At 42.8% G+C, this 19,668-nt stretch overlaps 1 protein-coding gene across 1 annotated transcript in view; it reads left to right on the top strand.

The window, feature by feature from the left end:
* The window catches only part of LOC138830002 (DENN domain-containing protein 5B-like), a 102,291-nt gene that overhangs the window by 29,455 nt on the left and 53,168 nt on the right, over positions 1–19,668 (top strand). Inside the window, exons 5-6 of the mRNA XM_070026478.1 lie at positions 7,790–7,977; positions 16,025–16,561. Of these exons, the coding sequence (XP_069882579.1) occupies positions 7,790–7,977; positions 16,025–16,561 (725 nt within the window). The remainder of the gene's footprint in view (positions 1–7,789; positions 7,978–16,024; positions 16,562–19,668) is intronic.

Genomic DNA, 19,668 nt, shown 5'->3' with positions numbered 1-19,668 from the left:
GATTGTCTACTTTTAATGAGAAAGTTCTAGGCAAACTGACCGCTTAATTACTCCCAAGCAGCAGTGACCTTGGGGTTTGGGGGGGGGGAGTTAAGAACACTTGGGTGTTTCTCAGGGCATGACTTGGAGAAAGAATCAGTTTTAGCATTCTTTTTCTGTAGCTAACCTGCCTCATTAATACTATTAGCTTTATTTTATGATAAGCTTAAGAGCATATTATGATAGTTCAGGGTAGAATGCTTGCCTAGTAATGTGCAAAGGGCCTGGATTTGATCCCCAGCACTGCAACAATAACTACAAAGCAAAATGTTACCATAAACAGCCAGCCCCACCTTGGCTCATGCCTGTAATCCTAGCTACTCAGGAAGCTGAGATCTGAGGATCCTGGTTCAAAGCCAGCCTAGGCAGGAAAGTCTATGAGGTTCTTTTTTTTTTTTTTTTTGGGTCCGGTCATGGGGCCTGAACTCTGGGCCTGGGTGCTGTCCCTCAACTCTTCAGCTCAACGCTAGCGCTCTACCACTTGAGCCACAGCGCCACTTCTGGCTTTTTTCTTTTTGCTTATATGGTGCTGAGGAATCGAACCCAGGGCCTCAGGCATGCAAGGCAAGCGCTCTACCACTGAGCCACCTTCCCAGCCTCCACTTCCTGTTTTCTAGTGGTTTATTGGAGATAAGAGTCTCGCTGAATTTCCTCCCTGGGCTGGCTTTGAACCATAATCCTCAGATCTCAGCCTCCTGAATAGTTAGGATTACAGGTGTGAGCCACCAGCACCCAGACCTATTCATGATATTTTTTAAACACTAAGGTTGGCTGAGATAGATATGGGAGACTACCCCGTATAGGCATCCTTTTATTAGTCTGACTTTTTATTGCTCATCTACCTGACCATGTTACCAGGCCATTGGCCACTGCCTATCAGTGATTATAAACCAAGAAACTTGGGCTTTTACCTTTGTTCAGCTCTTATGTCATTGTTAGGGAAAAAAAGTGTGTGAGTCAGTCACCAGCTGAGCTCACTACCTTTTAAACAGGATATGGCCATTCATCTGATACCTGCTATCCATAAAGCAAGCAGTTCTGTTTTTTAGTCTGATGAAAAGTGACAATAAACCTCGCAATTTCGCACTGAGTTCCAGTCAGTCCTGGGGGAAAGAGGCTGCCTTGCCCTCATCTTGGTAATGAGTGTCAGTAATAAATTATTCCCATCTCACTGGGGAACTCTTAGGCATTGCCCTCTCCCATCAGAGTATTTTCTGACCTCACTGATGATATCATGAATATTTTAGGTTTCACAATTCGATGCATTTCTATCATGGCAACAGTTTCAGTTCATCTCTGAATACAAGGTCAGAATTTTCCTTCTGATGTAAACTTTCTAGCCCATTGTCCCAGTAATTGCCACTGAAAGCTGCTTGGCAGGCTTTTGGCATAGCCACAAAGTGGCTATATACCAGCCACTTTCCCTTCCGTTCTGTTTTTTGGGCTCATGGAGACTTACTCCATTCATACTGTTTTAGGGAACATCTCTGTGCTTTCTGTGCTATAGTAGAGGATGAGGAAAGCATTTTCTAGGCTTTCCTTCAAACCACTATCCTCAGATCTCAGTCTCTTTAGTAGCAGGATTTCAGGTATGAGCCACTAGTACTTAGCCCAGTCACCATTTATTGAAGGATTTGTGTTTTTAGAAGATTGGACATTTCCCTCAATAATAGTTCAGTAACCAGATTGCTAGGAATTTGATTTGACTACTCAAATCCCTGTGCCTTTCATCTTAGGTCCAACTAGGAGACTGAAACCATATAGTACTTTGAATAGAAGCATGTTAAGTATAATAATACTCTAATAGAAGATTAACTGTGGAGACATAAATAAAACTCTAAAGAATACCCCAGAAATGACCAACACTGCCAGGCACTGGTATCTCATGCCTGTAATCCTAGCTACTCAGGTGACTGAGATCTGAGGATCGTAGTTCAAAGCCAGCCTGGGCAGGAAAGTCTGTAAGACTCTTATCTCCAATTAACTTCCAGAAAACTGGAAGTGGTGCTGTGGATCAAGTGGTAGAGCACTAGCCTTGAGCTGAAGACCTCAAGAACAGTACCCTGGCTCACAGTTCAAGCCCCATGACCAACCAAAAAAAAAAAAAAAAGGACAAACATGGAAATGGCACCCACATTCTAAGCCTGTAGTTTATGCCTCACTGAAGAAATTGTGTTTATAAAGAAGGGAGACCTAGCCACTGGTGGCTCACTCCTGTAATCCTGGCTACTCTAGAGGCTATCTAAAGGATATAGTATGAAGTCAACCCTAACAGAAAAGTCCATAAGACCCTTATCTCCAGTTAACGATGAAAAAAAAGCAGAGTTGGAGCTGTGGCTCAAGTGGTAGCAAAAAAGCTTAAGAGACAACACCCAGACCCTTAGTTCAAGTCCCAGTACAGCATAGAAAAAAACAGAATAGAGATAGTCAACACACCTAGGCCAGAACTGATGTTGGTTATTGATCTAAGACAAACCTCCAAGACACAAGTTGCTATTAGGGGCACCACAGTGGGTGTGAGTACAGAATGTACAGTGTCTTGTTGGAATGGCCCTGAGAAGGTGGCCATTGAGGCCAGTTACTGGAGCACTACTCTCTCTGGGCGTGGGATAATGTTCCACCAGATGTTTTCATATATTCATACCACTAGTCAATAAGTAGCTGAACACTGCCCATTGCACACTATGGTATCTCCATTGCCCTCTATTGGCAAAGCTAGGTATTGTAAAGAAAGGTGCTTAGAAGCCAGCCAGGTATCACTAAAACACATACGTACTCAGTGGGTTTGCCACTGAGAGCACTGTGGTGTTGGAATTGATCCAGTGCTCACAGCTAAACCATGTTGTTCTTTAGTAAGACATGTAGCCTCACTAGAATAACATCTGTCTGTATAACCTATAAAATATTCAGCGTCCTCTTTTTTTTTTATTACATTAACATCTGATACTTGCTAACCAGCCTTTTTGTGGGTACAAGGACTAGGGCTTGAACTAAGGCCTCAGACTCTTGTAATCTCCACTTCTGACTTTTTGTTTATATGCCAGTCCAGGGACTTGAATGCAGGGCCTGGGCTCTGTCCTTGAGCTTTTTTGCTCAAGTCTATGCTCTACTACTTGAGCCATGGCTCCCCTTCTGTGTGTCTGTGTGTGATTAATTGAAAATAAGTGTCTCATAGACTTTTCCTGATGGGCTGGCTTTGAATCATGATCCTCGGATCTGTCCTCCTGAATAGCTAGGATTATAGACATTGGTGCTCAGCTCTCAAAGCTACTTAACTTTTTTATTTACCTGTTTCTGTGGTACTGGGAATCAAACTCAAGGTTTCACATACACTATGGAACTGGGCTACATCCCTAGCTTTATTATATACTCTATCTTCCCTCCTAATAAATAGATCAGATTTATTGGAATATCTACACTGTCACAGAACTGTCTTGATTTCTGAGAGCTCACAATTCAAAGCAAGTCTTCATTTTCTTAGACCCTGTCCAGAATTATCTAATGAAAGCCCAAATACTGTACAAGAGTCTTTCTTCACTGATATTTCCCTAAGGGTGTGCTTTCCCCTTCTCTGAAATGAGTAATGTACACACCCAGCTTGCTCAAGTAGAGATCTGTTACTGGATCTTTTTGACTGAAGGGCATTGATAAAAGACATGTTTATAAAAGTAATTTTGTGTGTGTGCATTTGTGTGTATGTGTGCGTGCATGTGCTGCTGGTACTGGGATTTGAACTCAAAGCCTCATGATTTTTCTGTGAATGTTGGCATTCTGTCACTTAGGCCACATCTCCACTTCCAGGTTTTTAACTAGTTAATTGAAGAAAAGAGATTCATGGTCTTCTCTGTCTGGCTTAGCTTTCAACCTTAATCCTGAGATCTCAGCATTCTGAATATAAGTAATTCTTAACCAAATAAATCTTCTTCCTTTTTTCATAAAAGGAAAAAAAAATAAGGCATTCTGAAGTTGGAAATGAAATATGCCCCTACTTTAAATTATTAGAGGGACTTTAAGTAATTCTCTTTTTCCTATTTAATGTTCTTAAAAACCATAGTTCTTTTTTTAAAATCTAGAGTTTCACTTTAGGGAGGTTTTATGATTTGGTTTGTTTGTGGTGCTCACACCTGGTAAGCCTGCACTCTACCACTGAGCTACTCTCCTAGTCCATGTTATTTTTTGTTGTTAGTTTTGTTTGGGTATTTCATTTGCTATAAATATGGTCTCACTATGTATCCCAGGCTAGCCTGGAACCTGTAATTCTCCTGCCTCAGCCTCTTGAATACTGGGATTATAGGCATGTGTCAACATTCTTAGCTAAATAGTTCTTAACCTCCTGAGAAAAAAAATCGATCTACTTAACATTATAAAACTTGCAGATTTGTGCATTTTTATCCAAATAAGTTACTAATTTACTCCAAAATAAATTGAGCTGAGTATAGTAGCTCATACCTGTAATTGTAACTACTTGGGAGGCCCAGGCCATACCTACTAGTGTGGGCAGTGGTGCTTGACTGTCATCCCAGCTACATGGCTAGATAAGATTAGAAGGATCATGGTTCCAGGCAAGTCTAGGCAGAAGAATCCTTGAGAATGCATTCAAAAGAAGAAACTGAGTGTCATCCTAACAAAGATGGAAAACAAAATTAGGTGGTTTGAGGTCCAGACCCCTGCCAGGACAAAAAGTGATACCCTAAGCCAGGTGTATTGATCTAAAGTCTATAATGTTACTTAGGTAACAGAGATCTAGGGATATGTTTTGAAGCCAGCCCAGACACAAAGAAGTTTGAAAGCCATCTCAGCCAATGGCGGGGCTTGGTGGTACATGCCTGTCTTCCTAGCTATAGGGGAAGCACTGTCTGGGCACTGTGGTATATACCTGTAATTGCCAGTGACATAAGAAAGTAGGATTGCAGCCCAGGCTGCATAACTGAAAACTACCTCAAAAATAACCAATGCAAAAAGGGGATGGAACCAGATGCCAGTGGCTCATGCCTATAATATTAGCTACTCAGGAAGCTGAGACCTGAGGATCATGGTTCGAAGCCAGCCCAGGCAGAAAAGTCCATGAGACTCTTATCTCTAATAAACTACTCAGAAAAAGCTGGAAGTGCAACTTTGTCTCAAGTAGTAGAGTACCTTGTCTAGCCAAACAGTACTGAAAACAGAGTGAGAGGCCCTATCTCAGAATAACCAATGGAAAAAAAAAAGTACTGAAGGCATGGCTTAGCAGTTAGAGCATATAAGTAATCACAAGGCCCTGAATTCAAAACCCTGTGTGTGTGTGTGTGTGTGTGTGTGTGTGTGTGTGTGTAAGAAAGAGCCTACATTATGTTAGATATTGTGCTAAATACTGAGGTTACAAACTTTTTTAGAAAATAAAAACTAATCCTTGACTGAAATGGATGACCACAGAATAGAATCTAAGGATATTTCTCTAAAATTTTTTTTTGTAATTAATTACAAGTCTGTCTTGCCTACACTGGGGGAGAGGTGGTGTGCATGTGTGTCCATTTGTCCATGCCATGTCATGTAATTGAGTTATCTCTGTGCTCATATGACTGACTTGCTGTTTGTTTTAAAAATATTCATGTAAATAGCTTTTTCCCTAAATCTTGGTCTTAATTAATCAAATAAGGAATTTTTATCAGCAAGGGATTTTCATTACATTTCTACACATGCATATAATGTATCCTGATCAATTTCCCTTCCTCATATCCCTCCATTCCCTTGCCCCTTCTTGAAATGATTTTAATAGTTTTCCAAATAAGGACATGTGTTTGTGCATGCATGTGTGTGCATATGAGTGTGCCAGTCCCGAGGCTTGAACTCAGGGCCTGAGTCCTGTCCATGAGCTTTATCACTCAAGGTTAGCACTCTGCCACTTGAGCCACAGTTCTACTTCTGGCTTTCTGGTGGTTAATTGGAGATAAGAGTCTCAGGGAAGCCAGGCGCTGGTGGCTCACACCTGTAATCCTATTTATTGAGGAGGCTGAGATCTGAGGATCGCGGTTTAAAGTCAGCCTGGGCAGGAAAAGTCTGTGAAACTCATCTCCAATAAGCCACCAGAAAACCGGAAGTGGCACTGTAGCTCAAGTGGTAGAGTGCTAGCCTTGAGCTGAAAGAGCTGAGGGACAGTGCTCAGACCCAGAGTTCAAGTCCCATGACCAAAAAAAAAAAGTAGTCTAGGGACTTTCCTGCTCAACCTGGCTTTGAACCATGATCCACAAAGTTCAGCCTCCTGAGTAGCTAGGATTATTGGCATATGTTACTGGCACCTGGCAAGGACAATTTTTTTCAGTACACTTGGACTGTAGACAATTCACTGCAAAATCCCATTGTAGACTGTTGAAGACAGTCATTTAAAAATTGTAAAATGACACAAGCCAACTTAAAAATGGTCAGCATTATCCGGGCGCCGGTGGCTCACACATGTAATCCTAGCTGCTCAGGAGGCTGGATCTGAGAAATGTGGCTCAAAGCCAGCCCCGGCAGGAAAGACCATGAGGCTCTTCATTAAACCACCAAAAAACGGGAAGTGGTTTTGTGGCTCAAGTTGTAGAGTGCTAGCCTTGAGCTGAAGAGCTGAGGGATAGCACCCAAGCCCAGAGTTCAAGCCCCACAACCAAAAAAAAAAAAAAAAAAAAGTTCAGCATTCTGTTTATGCGGTCATGTGTTCATTGAATTGATAAGTAGCCTCCACATTTTTTTCTTAAAAATCCTCCCTCCAGGCTGGGAAGGTGGCTCAGTGGTAGAGTGTTTGCCTTGCATGCATGAGGCCCTGGGTTCTTTTCCTCAGCACTACATAAGAAGAAAGAGCCGGAAGTGGCACTGTGGCTCAAGTGTGGTAGAGTGCTAGCCTTAAGCTGAAGAGATGAGGGACAGCACCTAGGCTGAGTTCAGACCCTATGACCAGCCCCCTCCCCCGCAAAAAAATCCATCATCTGCTGTCATCAATCTTTTTTTTTTTGTCATCAATCTTAAACTCCAAAATTCTGAACCTCATTGTAACTGAAAATCATTTTGTAACTCATGTATCACCAAAACCAGATATGAACCAAAGTGTGGCCCTATTTGTAGTCTCTGGTTTTTCTGCCCTATTGAAACACTTGCATGATTTTCTTTAAAAATATTAAGGTATTTTATTACAATGGCTGCCCTAGGTTATGGCTTAGACACCAAATTACCTTTAACAATTTTTTAAACTTAAAACTGACTCCACAGATTTTATTAGAGATTGTGGATTATAGACTGTAGGGATTAATTCATATGAACAAAAAACAACTAAAAAAATCTAACCTTTAGTTGGGCTCCAGTGGCTCATGCATGTAGTCCAAGCTTTTCAGGGGGCTGAGATGTGAGGATCACAGTTCAAAGCCACCCTGGGCAGGAAAGTCCATGAGATACTTATCTCCAATTAACCAGCAAAAAGATAGAAGTACAGCCAGGCTGGGAAGGTGGCTCAAGTGGTAGAGTGATAGCCTTGAGTGAAAAAGTCAAAGGATAGTACCCACATCCTAAGTTCAAGCCCCAGTACCAGCACCAAAAAAATAATATTAAGGAAATAATTGAACTTTTCAATTATACAGTTAGGATGGGCCAGAACTGACATATTTTCTACAGGATCATCCAAAAACATTTTGTCTGTGTTTTGCTTATTTTTAGCATCACATTTTTGTGATACTTTCAAGCTTACTGCAGCAATATGTGTTTACTTGGACTCTTCCCTTCCATTTCTCCTTGTCCTGTGCAGATTATCAGCATTTGATGACCGTGGCAGAAGGCATCACTACACTTCTCTTCCCATTTCAGTGGCAGCACGTTTATGTGCCCATCCTCCCTGCCTCTCTACTACACTTTCTTGATGCTCCTGTCCCTTATCTGATGGGTCTTCAGTCCAAGGAAGGAACTGACCGTTCTAAACTGGAACTTCCTCAAGAGGTAAACTTCCAATGAATGATGAACCTTTTGCTGTGTGTTCATTCAAGGTCCAGATGTGGTTCAGTAGCTTTGTCTTCCTAATGTGTCCTATGACAGTGTCCCATGTATAGCTAGCTTAGGGTCTGAGCCCTAGAACGCATGGTGGTTCCTAATGGTTGCTGCAACATAACCATTTAGCCTGGACAGCTGCGAGCCGATAGCAAAAAAAAAGGATAAGCATAAAATTTCACAATTTTTGAAGGTTGAGTAATAGTAGCATGATCTCATTGTTTTATTATTCTAATGACACTTCATTTTAAGCATAGTGTCCTAAGTTTAATATCCCTCTGAAATCATTGTTGTGAGGTGAATTTGTGTTGTGAGTATATGTGCGCGCACGGGTGCGCGTGTGTGCATGTGGACATGCACATGGGCCCCACTCCTGGGGCTTGACCTCACAGCTTCATGCTCTGACTTGGCTCATTTGCTCAAGGCTGACACTACTACTTGAGCAATACCTCCACTTCTGGCTTTTTGGAGATGTGAATTTCACACTTTTCCTACTGGGGCTGGCTTTGAACCTCAGTCCTCACATTTCAGCCTCCTGAGTAGCTAGGAGCTGAGCAGTTGATGCTAGGCTTGAATTTGACTTTTGACTTGTTAATATCTTCCAACTAGCTGGATTGATAATGGAAATATCAAATGCTTTATGCTCTCTATTTTTTAAGTATGAGACTATTTTATCAGTCTATTCTAAATGTTATAAATTAGTATGATCAGCAAAACAAAAGTTTTATCCCTTTTTTGCCACCTTAATGTTACTATGTTTCCTGTGGGGTTTTTTTTTGGTTGTTGTAATTCTTAACTAGCATATGTATGTGGGGGTGGGAAGATCATTGAGACATTTCCATGCATGTTTACATTGTATACCAATCAATCTCATCCCCCCCCCACACACACATCCTCCCCTCCCCACTTTCCCCTTCCTAAAGCAATTTCTACAGTTTCATCATTTCTGTTTTTTGTGATGCAAATGATCTACTTCAACAGGATTCACCCTCCTTCATCCTCCTTGTTACCCCAAACCACTTTTCCTAGTACCTATCATGTGTACTATATATATTTTTTTAAGTGTTGCTTTTGTTTTTTGTGTACTGGGTCTTATGCTTGATAGGCAGGCACTCTTACTACTGAGCCATATCCCCATCCCTGCACTGGTTATTTTTGAAATAGGTGTTACTTCCTGCTTGGGCATGTGCCTAGACATCTGGCCAACTATTCTAGCTTCCCATCATAGCTGAATGACTGGCAAGTGTTGCTGCATCCTCTGTTGAGATGGAATCTTTTATTTTTTTTTCTGCCAATCCTGGGGTTTGAACTCAGGGCCTGGGCACTGTCCTTGAGCTTCTTTTTTTTCAAGGCTAGCACTCTATCACTTGAGCCACGGCGCCACTTTTGGCTTTTTCTGTTTATGTGGTACTGAGGAATCAAACTCATGGAGTCATGCATGCTAGGCACTCTACCTTTAAGCCTCATTCACAGCCCTGAGGTGGAATCTTGTGAACCTTTCTGCCTAGACTGGTCTGAAACTGCAATCCTCCTTATCTTAGCTTCCCAAGTAGCAAGGATTATAGGCAATGAGCCACCTCACTTGGCTCAACATGTTTAAGAGGAAAATAAGCACAAATTCCTCAGATCATTTTGAGGCTAATGTTTATTTTTAATGGCACTGAGAATTACAGTACAAAGCTTTGAAATGAAATATTGATGAGAGTCCTATTACATTATATTATTAGCTGTTTAATTAGCACCTTTCTTAATAAAAACCCTCTTGCTGTGCTTCCCTTTTATTCATGTTTCCCATAGAGATTCTCATTTTAATAAGTGAATTTAACACACTAAACCACAGTCATACTCAGTAATGATTCCTGTAATCATCTACTGTTACTCTTAATCTAATGAATGTTTCCATATGAGAATTAATATTTGTGTTCAAGAAAAGAGAGCTTGACTCAAGCCAATATCAAGTACAGACATGTAGCGTCCTGTTTGGACTTCTTTGCTTTCTCCTCCCTGCTTTGCCCTTTTCTCTGTTTTCCGACTTTTCTCTTTCATTAAATTAATCTAGTGTCTTGTGGGTTCCCAAGTAAAGCCTTAAAATTTTCAAGGAGAAAGACATAGATCTGCCAAATGAATTTTATTTCAAGATTTAATGACATGTTTTAGTTTCTTGTTGCAATATATGTTAATCAAATGATGTTCTCTAAGACAGTTTAGGTACATAAGTATTGTTTTTCCATTTAACAGGAGTAATTGTTGAGAAGAATTTTATGCCTTCTTAATATTTTTGTAGCTGGAAAATCTGAGTCTGTGTCTGCCCTTGGACTCTAAACATAAGTTAAAATTTCTAAAAGCTCTTGTGATAGCTATGATTTTCTCAGTTTTCAGCCAGGAGCTCAACACAATTTAATAAGTGTGTGCACTAGTCTAGGGTAGAATGACATGAAATAGTCTGAATCACGGTGAAAATAGCAGTGCTGTGTAGAAACTAGAAATTAAGTGCATCATTATATGAGAAGAAAAGACTAGCAGTTTTGTCACTGTACTCATATCTTTGTGCAATGACATAATCTGCTGCACATAATTTAGGGGAGGAAGTAAATATTAAAATAGCCATTTTAAGCGAGCCCCAGTGGTTCATACAAGTAATCTTAGCTATTCAGGAGGTTGAGATCTGAGGATCAGATTTGAAGCCTGCCTAGGCAGGAAAGTTCTTGCAATTCCCTTACCTCCTATTAGCCACCCAAAATTAGGAAATGGAATTGTGGCTCAAGTGGTAAAAAGCTCAGGGGACAGTGCCCAGGTCCTGAGATCAAGTTCCAAGATACACACACACACACACACACACACACACACACACACACACACACACACACTCTCTCTCTCTCTCTCTCTCTCTCTCTCTCTCTCTCTCTCTCTCTCTCTTTAAAAAGGAATTTAGCTTGTGGCCAAAATCAGGAAATGGAGTTGTGGCTCAAGTGGTAAAAAGCTCAGGGACAGTGCCCACGTCCTGAGATCAAGCCCCCCCGCCCCCCCACACACACACCAGGGACAGTGCCCAGGTCCTGAGATCAAGACCCAAGATACAGGTCCTGAGATCAAGACCCAAGATACACACACACACACACACACACACACACACACACACGGAACAGTGCCCAGGTCCTGAGATCAAGACCCAAGATATACACACACACACCAGGAACAGTGCCCAGGTCCTGAGATCAAGACCCAAGACACACACACACACACACACACCAGGGACAGTGCCCAGGTCCTGAGATCAAGACCCAAGACACACACACACACACACACACACACACACACACACACACACACACACCAGGTCCTGAGATCAAGACCCAAGACACACACACACACACACACACACACCAGGGACAGTGCCCAGGTCCTGAGATCAAGCCCCAAGATACACACACACCAGGAACAGTGCCCAGGTCCTGAGATCAAGCCCCAAGATACACACACACACACACACACGCACACACACACACACACACACACACACCAGGAACAGTGCCCAGGTCCTGAGATCAAGACCCAAGACACACACACACACACACACACACCAGGGACAGTGCCCAGGTCCTGAGATCAAGACCCAAGATACACACACACACACACACACACACACACACACACACACTAGGGACAGTGCCCAGGTCCTGAGATCAAGCCCCAAGATACACACACACCAGGGACAGTGCCCAGGTCCTGAGATCAAGACCCAAGACACACACACACACACACACACACACACACACACACACACACACACACCAGGGACAGTGCCCAGGTCCTGAGATCAAGACCCAAGATACACACACACACCAGGGACAGTGCCCAGGTCCTGAGATCAAGCCCCAAGATACACACACACACACACACACACACACACACACACCAGGGACAGTGCCCAGGTCCTGAGATCAAGCCCCAAGATACACACACACACACACACACACACACACACACACACACACACACACACACACACACACACACACACACACACACCAGGAACAGTGCCCAGGTCCTGAGATCAAGCCCCAAGATACACACACACCAGGGACAGTGCCCAGGTCCTGAGATCAAGCCCCAAGATACATACACACACACACTTTAAAAAGGAATTTAGCTTGTGGCCCATGCCTATAATCTGGGCTACTCAAGAGTCAGAGATCTGAGGATCACAGTTTTGAAGCCAGCCCAGGCAGAAAAGTCCATGAATCTCATCTCCAACCAGCAAAAGGCCAGAAGTGGAGGTGTGGCTTAAATGGAAGAGTTCCAGCCTTGTGCAAAGAAGCTAGGGGAGAACACCCTGGCCCTGAGTTCAATCCTCAGGATTGGCAGAAAAAAAAGGGGGGAGGTGAAAGGCTTCTAAAAACAGTTATAAAAATATGTTTAGCTGGCTCACTCATATAATCCTAGCTACTCAGGAGGCTGAGATGTGAGGATCACGAATCAAAGACAGCCAGGGCAGAAAAATCCCAGTGAGACTCTTTATCTCCAATAAACTACTCAGAAAAAGCCAGAAGTGGTAATGTGGCTCAAATTGGTACAGTTCTAGCCTTGACCAAAAGAGCTCAGAGATTGTGTCCAGGTCCTGAGTTCAAGCCCCACAACCAAAAAAACCAAACCAAACAAAAAACAGAAGCCAGACCACAGTGCCTCATACCTGCAATCCTAGCTACTTAGGAGGCTGAGATCTGAGGATTACATATTACAGTTCGAAGCCATCCCCGGTAGAGAAGTATGTGAGACTCTTATCTCCAATTATCTGCTAAAAATGCTGGAAGTGGCACTGTGGCTCAGGTAGAAGACCACTAACCTTAAGCAAAACAAAGCTCAGGAACAGCGCACAGGCCCTGTATTTGAGTCCTAGGACTGGCAAAAACAAAAAAACAAAAACACAAAAACCAAACCAAAAAAAAAAAAAAAAACTGAGAAAAACAGAAACAGAACTATTTGCTTTCTTTTTTCTTGTTCTTTTTATCCTTTTGTCAATTGGTTTTTGAGTGGTTAATTGGAGATAAGAGTCTCACAAGGACTTTTATGCCCAGGCTGGCTACACACCACAATACTCAGATCTCAGCCTTCTGAGTAGCTAGGATTACTGGTGTGAGCCACTGGCTCCCAGCTGCAGGTCGTTCTTTATGCGACAGTATTACTTATTTACCTTTTTTTTTTTTGAGGGGGTAAGGTAGCAGCAGTACTGGGTATTTAACTTGGGACCTCATACTTGCTAAGCAAGGCGCTCTACCACTTGAGCCAGTCTTCTGACTACCTTTTGCACTGGTTATTATTGTCAAGATAAAGTCTTGATGTTCTAGAGCCTATGCTACCTGAGCTGCAGTCTTCCTGCTTGTGTTTCCCTGAGTTGATGGAGATGACAGGAGCACACCAGTATGCCCAGTGTGTGCTTCCCCCCCATAGCTGGAATAACAGGCATACAACACCTAGCCACTGGTTAAGATGGCTGGCCTCAAACCACAGTCCCCTGATTTCTGCCTCCAAAGTAGCTAGGATTACTATGTCTGGCTTAGTTACCTTTTATGTGGTGCTAAGGATCAAATCCAGGGCCTCATAGGTAATAGTTCAAGTACTCTACCACTGAGCTACACTTAAGTCCCCAAGGGAATGTTTTAATGTTTGCCTGTGCTATGCCCTCTGAACAACCCCCAGGCATTGAGAAGAAAACCTGTCCTAGATAGGTTTCTTTTTTTTTTTTTTTTTAATACTTCCTGCACCTGTCTTCATTTTGGGGATTCCTTCAAGTGGGCATCACCTTGGGGCTTTATTTACCAATTTGTGTAAATATCAAGACAAATAGAGTTGTTTTCATTTTAAAAGAAATGCAAACTGAAGCCCAGTGCTGGTGGCTCACATCTGTAATCCTTGTTACTCAGGTGGCTAAAATTTGAGGATCATGATTCAAATCCACTCTAGGTAGTAAAGTCCTTGAGACTTTTATTTCCATGTAACCACCAGAAAGCCAGAGTGGAATATGGCTCAAGTGTAGAGTGCTAGCTTGAGCATAAAAGCTCAGGCATTGTGCCCAGACTCTAAGTTCAAGCCCTAGGACCAACATGAATGAATGAATGCAGGCATGGTGCTGGTGGCTCATGCCTGTAATCCTAGCTACTCAGGAGGCTGACATCTTAGGATCATGGTTCTAAGCCTCTCAGGGCAGGAAAGGTTGTGAGACTGTAATCTCCAGTTAACCAGCAGAAAGCTGCAAACAGAGATGTTCAAGGGGCTGGGAAGGTGGCTCAGTGGTAGAGGGCTTGCCTTGCATGCATGAGGCCCTGGGTTCAATTCCTCAACACCACATAAGCAAAAAGAAAAAAGCTGGAAGTGGCGCTGTGGCTCAAGTGGTAGAGTGCTAGCCTGGAGCTGAAGAGCTGAAGGACAGCGCCCAGGCCCAGAGTTCAATCCCTATGACTGACAAAAAAAAAAAAAAAAAGTATTAGGAGTAAATAAAAAAAGAGGATGACAGGTAAGAGCCTTCAAGGTAGAGACACAGGAAGGCTTACAAGAGTTAAGTTTTAGTCCTTTGTTCTCTTACTTTTGAGGGAACTTGTCTTGATTATTTCTTCTGGTGCTACAATCTGAACTAGGCTGGCTCATATTACGTAAGTACTCTTAATAGTAAGCTACACCCTCCAGTCATGGTGTTGCTTGTGACTAGAAGTCCATGATAGCTTTTGGTTGGAGCTGATCAATAGAAACATGGTATTTAGTTCTCACAGCATGTTTATTTGAGTTGTTCAATATAGTTTTAATTCATGTGTACAGTACTTCTTGGGATCTTCTGATAGAATTTTTTAAATTTAATGATGTTAGGAGAGTGGAAGCAACTTTGCATAATTCTGTTGTGTGAGATTTGGCTTTCTTCAGTAAGTTTTCCTAGCACAAGTTTGTATTTCCTGTTTCTTCTTTCTGAGAAGACATAGCGGAGCAAAGGAGACCTATGTGGGAGTATGCAGACAGGCCAGTAGCTGTGACACTGGGACTCCTATCTGACTATAACCTTTTAGTCGGTAGAGTACAGTTTCCTAGTGTCTTCTTGCTTCTCATGGGAGAAGCTGGGATGCAGAGGGATAACAGGAAGATACCATACAAAATGAAAATGGAGCTAGATACTGGTGCCTCATGCCTGTAACTCTAGCAACTCAGGAAGCTGAGATCTAAGGATCATGGTTTGAATCCAGTCTGAGCAGAAAAGTTCATGAGATTATTTTCTCCAGTTAACCAGCAAACAGCCAGAAGTGGAGGTGTGGCTCAAGCAGTACCAGCCTTAAGCAAAAAAGCCAAGTAAGAAGAGCACAAGGCCGGAGTTCAAGTCATATGGTACTGACACAAAAGAAAAAGTCTGAGCCTTGAAGTGGCTAACATAAAAGACAATGTGGGGGAAAAAGTGGATCAGAAACAAAATTAAAGAAAAATGCAGCTGAATGCTGATAGCTCATCCCTGTAATCCTAACTACGCACCAGACTGAGATCTGAGTATCACAGTTCACAGCCAGCCAGGGCAGGAAAGCCCAGGAGATTCTTAACTCCAGTTAAATACCAGAAAGCTGGAACTGGAGCTGTGGCTTGAGTAAACACAAAAGCTCAGGGTCAGTATCCAGGCCCTGAGTTCAAGCCATAGGACTGGCACCAAAAAAAAGATAAATGCAATATCATCTTTTTTTTTTTTTTTATTTGTCAGGCCTGGGGCTTGAACTCAGGGCCTGGCCTCTGTCCTGAGCCTCTCTATGCTCAAGGCTAGCATTCTACCTCTTGAGCTACAGTGCACTTCCAGCTTTTTCTTTCTGTGTGGTACTGAGGATTCAAACCCAGGGCTTCATTCTTGCTAGGCAAACACTCTACCACTAAGCCACATTCCCAGCCCCATGTTGTTGTTTAAATAATATTTGTTGAGAATATTTTAGGCCATAAATTCCTTTACTTTCAACTTTTGTATTTCTTTTTCCTTTTTCAGGCTAACTTGTGTTTTGTGGATATCGATAACCATTTTATTGAATTGCCTGAGGAGTTTCCACAGTTCCCCAATAAAGTTGATTTTATCCAGGAACTCTCTGAGGTTCTTTTTCAATTTGGCATTCCTCCAGAGGGCAGCCTCCACAGCAGTGAGAGTGCCACCAAATTGAAGAATCTAGTTCTGAAAGATCTGGTCAATGACAAAAAGAATGGCAATGTGTCCACCAATAACCTCAGCATGTACGAGCTCCTGAAGGGCAATGACACTATAGCCCGCCTGCAGGCTCTAGCCAAGCGGACTGGGGTGACTGTAGAAAAAATGGACCTCTCCTCCTCTCTGAGTGAAAAAGAAAAGGATTCGAAGCTGCAGTGTGAAGAAGTGGAGCTTCGGGACTACCAGCTCAATGTACAGCTGCGAGAGGTCTTCGCGAACCGTTTTACTCAGATGTTTGCTGATTATGAAGCATTTGTGATTCAGACAGCCCAGGACATGGAATCTTGGCTCACCAATCGGGAACAGATGCAGAACTTTGACAAAGTAAACAAAGCCCTACCTTCCCTTTCCATATTCGTGTGCCAGACTGCTGTGTGTGTGTGTGTGTGTGTGCGTGCGTGCGTGCGTGAGTGCGTGCGTGTGTGTATGTGTGCGTACACGTGTGTGCGCGTGTGCACACACGCTTGCACTAGAGCTTGAACTCTGGGCCTGAGCATTCTCCTTGAGCTTTTTTGCTCAAGGCTGGCACTTTACCACTCCCAACTTTTTGATGGTTAGAGATAAAAGTCCTGTTGATTTATCTGCCTGGGCTGACTTCCAACCTGTCTTCAGATCTCAGCCCTCTGTCAGGTGGCTAGGATTTGTTTTGCGTAGCTAAAATTATAGACATGAGCCACTGCTGCCCAGCCTTGAGACCTCCCATCCAAGTACTAATCAGGCCCAACCCTGCTTAGCTTCTGAGATCAGACAAGATCTGGCACATCACATTCAGGGTGGTATGGCCATAGGCACTTAGCTCTATTACAGCTTTTGTTCAAAATACACATTTTTCGTCTCTTCTATCCCATTAGGAACTTCTGTTTACCAGTATTTTATATTAGGAGAGTTTCTTTAACTTTTTAAAAAAAATTTTGCCATTCGTGGACTTGAACTCAGGGCCTGGGCACTGTCTCTTAACTGCTTTTGCTCAAGGCTAACATTCTACCACTTGTACCACAAAGCCACTTCCAGCTTTTTCTGTTTATGTGGTACTGAGGAATGGAACCTAGGGCTTCATGCATGCTGGGAAAGCACTCTACCACTAAGTTATATTCCCAGCCCTTACATTAGTTATAGTAATTTTTCAAGATTGCAAATCATAAGGCTAGTCATTGACTTATGTTATCAAACTGCTATAACCTTTTCTCTATACTTTGATAGTGCTTAAATTATAGACATGCTTAAATCTCACTGGTTTTCTTGTTGTTGTTGATGTTGTTGTTGTTTTGTCAGTCCTGGGACCTGAACTCGGGGCCTGGGCGCTATCCCTCAGCTCTTCAGCTCAAGGCTAGTGCTCTACCACTTGAGCCACAGCACCACTTCGACTTTTTTCTTTTTGTTTATGTGGTGCTGAGGAATCAAACCCAGGGCCTCATGCATGCAAGGCAAGCACTCTACCACTGAGCCACCTCCCCAGCCCAATCTCACTGGTTTTCTAACCTTGTAAAAGTACCCCCCCACCCCCCACCCCAGTCATGAGGCCTGAACTCTGGGCCTGGGCACTGTCCCTCAGCATCTCAGCTCAAGGCTAGCACTTTACCATTTGAGCCACAGTGCACTTCCAGCTTTTTCTGCTTATGTGATGCTGAGGAATCGAACCCAGGACCTCATGCATGCAAGGCAAGCACTCTACCACTGAGCTACCTTCCTAGCCCCTGTAAAAGTCTTATTCACACCTCTCCCTCCCTCCCTCCCTCTCTCTCTCTCTCTCCCTCTCTCTCTCCCTCTCTCTCCCTCTCCCTCTCTCTCCCTCTCCCTCTCCCTCCCTCTCCCTCTCTCTCTCTCTCTCTCTCTCTCTCTCTCTCTCTCTCTCTCTCTCTCTCCCTCCCTCCCTCTCTCCCTCCTTCCCTCCCTCCCTCCCTCCCTCCCTCCCTCCCTCCCTCCCTCCCTCCCTGAGCTTTTTTGCTCTAGACTAGTGCTCTATGACTTTGAACCAGAACTCCACTTCCAGCTTTTTGGTGTTTCATTGGTAATAAGAATCTCACAGCCTTTCTTGCCTAGGTTGGATTTGAACCACAATCCTCAAATCTCAGCATCCTGAGTAGCTAGTATTACAGGTATGAGACACCAGCACCTGGCTTATTTTCTCTTCTTTTATAATTAGTCTAAGTCTACTAAAATGAAGCTTATTCCTCTTCCTTGCAGGTGCCAGGGCTTGAACCATGTTGAGGCTTGCTCCAGCTTTCTTGCTAAAAACTAGCTCTTGAGCCACACCTTCAGCCCAGTCTTCACTGGTTAGCTGGAGAGGGAATCTTGTAAACTTTATTGCCCAGGCTAGTTTCCAACCAAAATCCTCCAGGTCTTAGTTTTCTGAGTAACATACTAGCATCTGGCTTAAAGCTATTCTCTTTTTTTTCTTTTCTTTTTTTGTCTGCTGTGGCACTTGAATTCAGGGCCTGGGTTCCTTCCCTGAGCTCTCTTGTTCAAGGCTAGTGCTCTTCCATTTTGAGCCACAGCTCCACTTCCAGTTTTCTGTTGGTTAATTGGAGATAAGAATCTCACAGACTTTCCTGCCCAGGCTGGCTTTGAACCATGATCCTTCAGATCTTCCTGAGTAGCTAGGATTACAGGTGTGAGCCACTAGTGCCCAGCAGAAATCTTTTTACTTATGTTCAATCTTTCCCTTATAATAAGGTCATAACTTACTCTTTAAAAGGTAGCAAATAGTTTATTTTCAGAAGCCAAGGTTGTATCATTGTAGGATCCAAAAAAGATAAAGAATAAATTAGGTTTGATTGCTGTTAGTGTAAGACTGTGTTCTGAAGTTTGGGAACACGGAAGACAGAAAATGACAGAGCTTTTGATTGTCATCCTGCAGCTTCTTTCCAACATTCACAACATCCTTCTGACAGATGTTCCTCACTGATCCACCACCTCTTTCCACCAGACAAAAGCACTCAGAAATGTGCATTAACTATTTTAGGTCCCTTGGGTACAGTCTCTCCCTGCTGCTGTAACTGCCCAAGCCTGAAGCTGTTGTTAGGTTGAGTCATCACTTTCACTAAATTGTTTCTTTGTGTCTTGGAAAAAAACCTCCCTAAGGTGGAATCCCTAGAGGTTAATCTACAACCTTGGGGCAGCTGTCAGAGAAAGATTAAGTAATTGTATAAAGGTAGGCAGCATAAAAGATTGTTTTCTGATTTCATCTGGTATTTTGTACTGGAGGTTACTGTATGATGATGTACAATCAGAACTTGCTGATGTACTTTATGTTTGACTAAACTCTAAGATTAAAATGCCATCACTTCAAATATACTCCTTCTCTGAGGTACCGTCTCATTTACTTAACAATATTTTAACATATTTTTATCCAACTTGAACATAATTTGTATACATTCATGATTTATTCTTGGGGAAATTCAAGTTCTAATTTAAATCAAGCCCTGGACTTT

The sequence above is a fragment of the Dipodomys merriami genome, unplaced genomic scaffold, assembly GCF_024711535.1.
Source record: "Dipodomys merriami isolate MVZ:Mamm:240054 unplaced genomic scaffold, mDipMer1.0.p SCAF_18, whole genome shotgun sequence".
Classification (NCBI taxonomy): domain Eukaryota; kingdom Metazoa; phylum Chordata; class Mammalia; order Rodentia; family Heteromyidae; genus Dipodomys; species Dipodomys merriami.
Note: the sequence above shows the minus strand (reverse complement) of the source record. Positions and strands in the feature narration are given on the sequence as shown.